Source organism: Lipotes vexillifer, unplaced genomic scaffold (assembly GCF_000442215.2).
Source record: "Lipotes vexillifer unplaced genomic scaffold, Lipotes_vexillifer_v1.1 scaffold177, whole genome shotgun sequence".
NCBI lineage: Eukaryota > Metazoa > Chordata > Mammalia > Artiodactyla > Lipotidae > Lipotes > Lipotes vexillifer.
The window spans coordinates 617583-627293 of NW_006796206.1; the positions used below are offsets into that span (position 1 = coordinate 617583).

Below are 9711 nucleotides of genomic sequence, written 5' to 3' on the forward strand. Positions count from 1 at the left end.
GGGAAAGAGGTCAACTTGAGGGTATTATGCAGGTATTTTTATAACAAGAGAGAAAACGAATTTTTACACCTTTTTTATTGACAAACTGCAAAATATAGTAATTTAGTTCTTTTTTTGTAGTATAGGTCTACTAATGAGAAAAATGGAATTCTCTTAGAGAAGACAACATTTTCCTCAATTCAGGTTCAAAGTTAGTGTTCCCTGTCATCAAAATTGATTGAAAATGTTCACCTATTGATCTGTAATGAGATCTTACATATTCACCTTTGAAAAGTCACACAGGTACTATGGAATACTGATGTCAATCCACACGCATATAATTTTAAATTGAGCATTTCACTGCCTGGAAAGCGTTTATAGAATTCTATTAGATTCTTTTTTTTTTTTTTTTTTTTTTGCGGTACGCGGGCCTCTCACTGTTGTGGCCTCTCCCGTTGCGGAGCACAGGCTCCGGACGCACAGCCTCAGCGGCATGTGGGATCTTCCCGGACCGGGGCACGAACCCGCGTTCCCTGCAGCGGCAGGCGGACTCTCAACTACTGCGCCACCAGGGAAACCCCTCTATTAGATTCTTCTCATGATATTTGCCCCTTTAGTATGTCAATATACACTAAATATAATTGCAGATTAATCATTTTCAACTGAATATTAGATGAAAGCGCCTCAACTGCATGGTTGAATGCATTTTGAAATACAGAAATCTTCTTTGGAGACTTTTGGAAATCTAAAACAAACAAAACAAAACAAAACCGCTGCTGGAAGTACAGTTTGAGCTTGGGAAACATACCTACGAAGGCATTAAAACAAGCGGGTATTAAATTTCATAGAATGCTCTTTTGGCATCTATTACATGTAGTATATCTCCTCCCTGTTATTACAGTGAACCACGTTGAAAGATTTGTCTAATGTGGAATTATCCTTACATTCCTTGGATAAGCCTTCCTTCCTGACCTTAACTCTTATTACACTTCTGGATTCAAAATATTACTAAGAAGTTCAATTAAGGTTTGCGCATCTATGGACATATGTCAGACCAGCCTATAAATTTTTTTCCCGTGCAAGCTTTACCTGATTACAGTAACAAGATTATACTAACCCTACAAAATGAGATGGAAATCTTTCCAGATTTTTTTATGAGCTATCGATAAAATAAGATGGGAGTTAATCTTCCTCGAAAGTTTGTTGGAACTTGCTCGACAGTAGTGCCTCTGTTCAGAAGAAAATCCGAGTTCAATTTCTTTTATGGTTTTTGGTCCATATCAGTATTTTACTTCTTCCTGAATCAACTGTGATAATTTATAGCTCCCTTAAAATTGTTCTTTTCATATTGATTTTAAGATCTGTTGTATTTATATCTGCAGTTATACTTTTCTTCATTCCTGATGCTACCTGTGCTTTGCACTTGTCTTCATCGCACTTGCCAAACGTGTCTGTTTTACCAGTTTTATAATAAACCAGCGTCTCACTTGTTAACCAGCTCAATTTTTCCTGTTTCACTAATTTTTCTGTTTTTCCACTATTTTGCTGCTTATACTTTGTGTTAGCTCAATTGATGTTGAGTTTCCTGAGTGAAAAACACATTTCACTTACATTTACTTTTAATCTTTCTCTAATGCATTTAAGCCTCCACTCCTCAGATTCTAAAGGCTGCTTTTACAGAAGTCCGAGGGCAATAAAATTCACTTCCCATCTAGACGTTGAATGAATCAAACTATTTTCTTTGCTGGCTTCTAGCATTTGACAACCCATTTATGAAGCCAGCACTTCATAATTTAACCTATAAAAATATTTAAAATAGATCTCAACACATTTTCTAAGCATCAAGCCTTAAGCTTAATAATACTGAGAATTTATTGAGGAATCGCTCAAAAATAAATGGAAAAAGAAAAGCAATTTAAAGTGTTTTGTGCAGAGAAGGTAAATGGAAGAAAAATGTTTCCTCCAAAAAAACTAACACAAAATTTCAGAGAGCTTACCAATTAACCCCTGTACGGGCAAAAGATTCAGAAGAGGACAGCCTGAGAACAGGCTTTGTGAGAAGAAAAGAGAGATTGTAGTTTGTGTTTAGGGCTGTCAAAGGCTGTTCTCCAATTGCCACCCAGGGCCACTGCGGTGCTGGGAGCTGGGGTTACTGCTGGACAGTCTGTCCAGTGAGTGGGCAGTGGAGAGAAGCAGAGACCTATACAAGTGCTACTTTAAAAGGGTTGAATGAAGTGACACAAAGCAATGACAACTGGATAGTGTTCCCAATGAATAGAAGGAATGAATAGCAATCTCCTCATGGGTTATTTGTTCAAACTAATGTAGGACTCACAAAGTCAAGTCCATAAATCTTGAGTGTACATCTTGAACTTTACATATGTTACACCCATGTAATCACCACCATGGTCATTTCCAGGATCTACGAAGGTTCCCTTGGGCACTTTCCCAGTTAGGACACCTCTCCAAAGGGTCACCACCAGTCTGACGTCTATCGCTACAGATTACTTTAGCCTATTTTTGAACTTCTTATACATGGAGTTATATAAATGGAATGGACCCTTGTATCTTTCACTCAGTATCATTCTGTGAGATTCATCCATATTATTGTAGGTCTCAGTGGTCTTTTTAAAAAATAAACTTTTGTGTAATATTATTTTGTGCATTTTATACAAAATACTCTGAACTGATTTACTTACTCTACTGGAGCGCTGTTTCTCAAATGTTTCTGGCACATATAAATAAAGCTGACACATTCTTGCATGTGCCTCCTGGTGGACATGACATCCATTTCTATTCGGTATATACTCAGAAGTGGAAACACTGTGTCAGAGGTTGTATATATGCTTAGCTTTAGTAGGTACTCCCAAACATTTAACTTCTACTAAGTGACATTTCCACCAGCAACATAAGAGTTCCAATCCCTTCAAATACTTGCCCAAACTATGTAAGTGTTTAACCATGTACATGGTTAAAATTTCATTTTAACCATTCTGGCGGGTATGTAGTAAGATCTTATTTTAGTTTCAATTTGCATTTGATTACTAATTATGTTGGGCACCCTTTCATATGTTTATTGCCCTTTTGTGATCTACTTTTATAAAGCATCTGTTGAAGTCTTTGCCTATTTTTTGGACAGACTTTGTTTTTGAACCATAGGCATTCTTTCAATATTCTGGACTTGCATTCTCAGTAAGACACATATTACATATACACACCACCTTTTCACTCTTTTAGGGGGTCTCTAAGGAACAAAAAGTTCTTCATTTTAATCAAATCTATTTTTTCTTTTATCATCCTTTTAGTGTCTTATTTAAGAAATAATTGCCTGTCCCAAGTTCATATTCTATGATTTCTTTTAGAAATCTAATTGTAATTTCAAGGTATGAGATAAGGGTCCAGGTTCATTTTTTTCCATATGAATAAGCAACTGACTCAGACTATTTAAAATACTTTTTTCCCCAGTGAATTCCACTGGCATCTTTGTAGTAAATCAAGGGTCAGTTTCTGTGTGTCTGTCCTTGGGCCAATACAACTCTTAATCACTGCAACATTATGGTAAGTCTTGATACTTTATAAACTCTCCAGCTCTGTTATTTTTCTTCAATACTGCCTTGGTCATTCATCAATTTCCACCAAAACCATTGGCTGAGACTTTGAAATTGCATTGAGTCTACAGTTCAATCTGTAGAGTGCAGACATCTTATTGATACCGAGACTTGCAAGTCATGAAAATAAAATCTTTCCATTTATTTAAGTCCACTTTAATTTCTCCCAGAAATGTTTTGTATTTTCAGTGTAGAGGCTGTGAACATCCTTCAGATATTTCAGGATTTATTCCAAGAAATTTTTTGTTCAATAAATGGGTTGTTTTCAAATTCTGGTTTCTATTTGTTCTTTACTAAGTATTTATAATTATCATTGGTCTTTCTATATTGACCCAATATTCAACACTCTTGATAATTCACTTATAATTTATAATAGTCCAAATATTATTCTGGAGTCTCTATGTACTCCCACACATGATCTACAAATAATAACTGTTTTATTTTTCCACTTTTGATGCTCTTTTATTTTCTCCTCATTACACTCACTAGAATCTTTAGTACAATGTTGAGTGGCAGTGATGACAGTGAACAATCCTGTCACCTAGTGAATGGGGAAACATTCAATATTTAATTAGGATGGTTTCTATAGATATTCTTTAACATATTAAGAATGTTCCCTTTTATTCCTAGTTTCCTGAGAGATTTTAACATAGACATATGATTTTTCTCCTTTATTCTGTACATGTGGTTGATTTACAATGAACAAAGTAACATTCTACTTGATTATGATGTATTGTTCTTTAAGTCTATCACTAGATTCAATTTGCTAATATTTTGTTTAGGATTTTTGTACCAATGCTCATAAGAAATATTGGACAGTATTTTTCTTTTCTTACAACTGACCTCTGTGCTCACCTTTCTTTCCTCCTTTCTACTTCCTCGGGATTCGATTTGCTTTTCTTCCTCTAGTATCTTGAAATAGAAGCCTGGAGATCACTGATTTTCAACTTTCCTTTTGTAGTAGAGGCATTTAAAGCAATAAATTTCCCTCTAAGCATTGTTGCAATGACACCCCATAGTTTTACATACAGGCATACATCAGCGAGATTGTGGGTTCAGTTCCAGACCATCACAATAAAGCAAGTCACACATTTTTTTGGTTTCCAGAGCACATAAAAGTTTTGTTTACACTATAGTCTATCAAGTTGCAATAGCAGTATATCTAAAAAAACCCAATGTGTATACCTTAATTTAAAAATACTTTACTGTTGGGCTTCCCTGGTGGCGCAGTGGTTGAGAGTCCACCTGCCGATGCAGGGGACACGGGTTCATGCCCCGGTCCAGGAAGATCCCACATGCCGCAGAGCGGCTGGGCACATGAGCCATGGCCGCTGCGCCTGTGCTCCGCGACGGGAGAGGCCACAACAGTGAGAGGCCGGCACACCGCAAAAAAAAAGAGCCTCAAGCGAGCCGTCATCTTTTTGCTGGTGGAGGGTCTTGCCTTGATGTTGATGGCTGCTGGCTGATGAGGGTGGTGGCTGCTGAAAGTTGAGGTGTCTGTGGCAACTTCTTAAAATAAAACAACAATGAAGTATGCCACAATGATTGACTCCTCCTTTCATAAACAATTTCTCAGTAGCATGCAGGGCTGTTTGACAGCATTTTATCCACAGCAGAAAGTCTTTCAAAACTGGCATCAATCTTCTCAAACCCTGCTGCTGCTTCATAAACTAAGTTTACATAATAGTCTAAGTCCTTTGTTATCGTTTCAACAGTCTTCACAGCATCTTCACCAGGAGGAGATCTAGAAAATTCTCAGCCATTTTTCCTTCAAATATTCCACTTGCCCCTTCTCCCTCTCCTCTTCGGGGGCTCGTATTCCACAGATTTTAGAACTTTTCTCTGTGTCCCCCATTTCTCTTATGCTCTGTTTTTTTCCTCCGTGATTCAGCTTCGATATTGTCTATTGACTTGTTCATGAGTGTTCCCATCCTGATTTCTGATGTGTCCAGAAATTATTCGAATCCGTCTAATTCTCAACTTCAGATACCATATTTTCCAGGTCTAGAATACCCATTTGGTTCTTTTAATAGACAGTTATCTATTGAGTTATCTTTTCACATTTTGATTTCTGTTTTAACATAGTTATTTTGAATTCCACTCGCAACTTATTGGCCAAAATTAGTCACATGGCTCTACCCAACCACAAGCAGGCAAGGAATGCAATCGTACTTGTTTGGAGAGGGTATAAAGATACAAATATTCGGGGAACAGCATTAACGATTACCACCCTTGGCTAGGGTCACAAAATAACTAAGGGTAAGCCTGGGTCTAAACACAGGCATTTCCAAATCCAAATATTTGTAACCTTTTTACTATAACAAAACCTCTCTTGGGAGCTAATTTATTACTAAGTTAAATTTTTTCTATAAATTTTTAAACTAGGGAAACTTGGCTTTCTTTTCTAATCTTTGAGTGGAAAATGGATACTGAATATACTGAATAAAGTTCTCATGATGAAGTGACTGCAATAATCCATGTTTTTAAAATTTTTAAATTGAGGTCTAATATATAAATGGAAAATACAATGAATTGTCACAAAGTGAACACACCGGTTCATCCATGTTCTAGGTCAAGGAACAGAACATTACCACTCAAGTCCCTCCCATACTTACTCACAATAACATTCCCCTTTTTCTTCCCCAAGGTAATCGCTGCCCTTACTTGCTTCTAACATGCCATGGTAATTATGCCTGTTTGGACTTACAGATAAATATAATCATGTATTAAAAATGCTTTTGAGTCTGGCTTTCACTTAACATTATGTGATTCATCCACACTGTAGTATGTAACTGAAGTTGGCTTATTTTCTTTCTATGTAGTATTCCATAAAGACATCACAATATATTTACTTATTCATTCTGTTCTTTTTGGACATTTGAGTTCCACTTTAGGGCTCTCTCTAATGATGTATATATGCTCTTGTACACCCTTGTATACGTTTTTTCAGTGCACATACGCTTGTACCTCATTGAAGCTGCTTGGCCAAAGGTCATAATTAACATTTCCAGATACTGCCAAACAACGTACCAGGGGTATAACTATGCAGACCCATCAGCAGCATACAGTAGTTCTCATTTTCTAAATCTTCTCCAAGAGTTGGTATTGTGATCTGTTACATTTCCATCAATTGTTTTTTAAGGTTCTGTACTTGTGCTGTCTACAACAGTAGCCACTGGACACATGTGGCTAGTGAAAACAAGAGAGAGGTCTAGTGCAACAAAGGAACTGAGTTATTTTTTATTTTAATTAATAGAATTTTTAAAAACGGATACTCTTCAGTTAGAGGATAACTTTTAAGTTAATTTGGAACGACACCAACATGAGAATCCACTTTTTCAACTCTAAATTTTAAGAAATCTAAACACAGAGGAAATACTTCTGATGAAAATTTAGTATCCAAATCGAGGTGGGTAGCAAATGTAAAATACACAGTGAATTTCGAAGATTTACTGAGTAAAAGCTGGATTTTTTTACATTAAAGATATGTTGAAATAACATTTTGAAGGTATAGGGTTAAAAATATTTTTTAAATGATTTTCACCTGCTACTTTTCACCTTTTTTAAATGGGTTAACAGAAAACGTAAAGTAACATATGTGGCTTACACAATATTTCTACTGAATAGTGTGGCTCTACACCATATATACTGATACATAAATAATTGAAAACTAAAAACTACACAGCCTGTTAAAGTACGGATATGTTGGTTTCAAATATGGTACCAATTATTTGTTACATAAAGCAATTTAACTGCTCTATTCCAGCAGAGAATCTCCCAATTTGGATTCAGGTGTGCCTTCTAAAAGAGAAAACCTTAACCCAAGTTTACAATAAAATGCATAATGACTAGAGCACACAATAAGACTCTTAGTAACAAAACATTAAACCAAGTCTTCTTGACTACAGATTTAAGTGATGCACACACAACCCTGTTTCAAAACCAGCGAATTCAGAAAACAAATCACCCTCCATCCACACATTCTCCACCCCAAACAACTGTCAAAAGAGCATACTCATTCAGAGTCAAACGCAATGACCAGGACCGAAGTTTGGGCTTCCTTTAAATTATATATTCTTAACAGGTGGTGGCTGGGCGGGAAGCGGCTGGTGCTGGTCACAGACTCTAGTTTAAAAGATAAAATAAAATAAACCAGACTACTAGTTAGTATATAACCATCTAAAAAGCTAATCACACCATTACGACATCTAACGGCCTTTGAGAGAGAAGGGAGGTCAGAGCCAAACAGTGGAGTGTAAGAGCATCCTTCCTGGATGCACCAGCTGAATCCCCAAAGCAATCCCTGCCCCATCACAAGGCTATCTTCTTGTGATAGCCCGGGAGTGTTACCTGCTTGTAACACACGAGGGTGTTAGCTATTTGCATTTCCCTGCAAGACGAATAAAAGCACTTGGCCCTCCCCCCACTCCTATACGGCTGAGATAGGGTGAAAGCAGTGCTGGCCTCACAGGGCGGCTCAGGAAGGACACGGAGGTCCTGGAAAAGACAGCCTGCAGGTGCAACTGGCCCCTACTCTTCGCCTCACTGCCTCCAGACAGCACAAGAGCCCCGCCGGCCGAACCCAGCTCTCCGGTCCCGGCCCTGACCCTCAACAGGCGAGCGTGTAGGCGGCCCAGCCCTCGCGCCCGCTTACCAAGGTCCAGGGCCTGGTGGCACCTGAGCAGAGCGGCCTCGGGCTGCTGCTGGCGCTGCAGGCTCCGCACCTGGCCCGCCAGCCTGCGTGCCCAGCACTCGGCCGGGAAGCACTTCAGCAGGCCGCTCAACACCACGTTGACGCGGCGCGCCCCGGCTCAGCGCAGCGCCTGCACACCGTGAGCCCGCACGGCAGCGTCACCGGCTTGTGCAGCAGCCGCTGGCACCGCGGGTAGTCCAGCAGGTCCCGAGGCGCCGCGGGCACCGAGGCCGACGGCCCCCCGCTCGGCGCCTCCCCGGGGTCGCGGCCCGGCTTCCCCACCGGTGGCCGCCGCTCGCGCGGGCCCGGGACGCACGCCAGGCCGCTCGCCAGCTCCCCCCTCGGGGAGGCGGCCGGGGCGGGCCAGCGCGTCCCCCAGCCGCAGGCATAGGCCGCGGTCTGGCCGCGCCAGGCCGGCCAGCGCGGAGCGGAAGAGCTCGGCCGCCGTCTCGTACTCGCCTGCGCGGAAGGCCTCGTCGCCCTTCTCCACCCGCTGGGCGAGCGGCTCCCCGCAGTCGCAGCCACGACAGGGGTGCGGCGGCGGGACTGGCTCGGGGCTCACTACCGCGGGGCTGCGGCGACTAGGGCCGGAGGGAAGAACGGAGAAGGGAGGATGCTCGCTGCCCGGGCCCGTCGACTGCAGCGCGGGCGTCGCCTTCGCCGAGAGCCACGCGCGTCTGTGGGTGGGCGGTGCGCGGCGGGCCGCGTGACCACCGCCGGGGGCGGGCGCAGGGTGGGGCCGTGTCTCCCACGCGGCGTGGGCGGCCGGGGGCGGGGCGGGCACGGTGGGCGCGGCCGAGCCCCGGCCCGCGGGGAACGCTCTCCTACCTCCCCTGGCTTAGGCAGCCGGGCCGCAGGCGGGAAGGCGGCGATCCCTCCACGTTCGTTCGGCGTCTCCGCAAACCCACTCCCTCCTCGCCCCGGGCAGCCCCGCGCGCGCGTCTGTGTACGCGCTCGTCTCCACGCGCCCTCGTCCCGCGCTTTTTCTGTCCGCCCCGCGCAGCTCCTCGGCCGTCCGCTGCCGCCCCGGCGCCTGGAGCAGGTGTCTTCGACCCGCCTTGCCACCTTCTCCCCGCACCACCGAGTGCCAGCCTAGCTCCAAGGCCTGGCCAAGCCCACCTGCGGTTGTGGTTTAAAAGAGAACCAATAAATAAGTACCAGGGATGTAAGGTGCAGCATGATGACTATAGCTAACACTGCTGTACCGTATATGGTAAAGTTGTTAAGAGAGCAAATCCTAAGAGTTCTCATCCAAGGAGAAAATTTTTTTCTTTTTTTCCTTTCTTTCTTGCATCTATATGAAAAGATGGAAGGTAGCTGAACCTATTGTAAACATTTCAACAATATATGTAAATCAAACCATCATGCTGTATGCCTTAAACCTATATAATGATGTATGTCAATTTTTTTTTTTTTTTTTTTTTTTTTTTT

The 9711-nt window shown here is 42.1% G+C and overlaps 1 protein-coding gene across 1 annotated transcript in view; it reads right to left on the minus strand.

Moving 5' to 3' along the window:
• The window catches only part of LONRF2 (LON peptidase N-terminal domain and ring finger 2), a 43117-nt gene that overhangs the window by 23792 nt on the left and 9614 nt on the right, over window positions 1-9711 (minus strand). The window contains 4 exon segments of the mRNA XM_007468347.1: window positions 8242-8391; window positions 8394-8553; window positions 8597-9104; window positions 9189-9385. Coding sequence (XP_007468409.1) covers window positions 8242-8391; window positions 8394-8553; window positions 8597-9104; window positions 9189-9385 — 1015 coding nt within the window.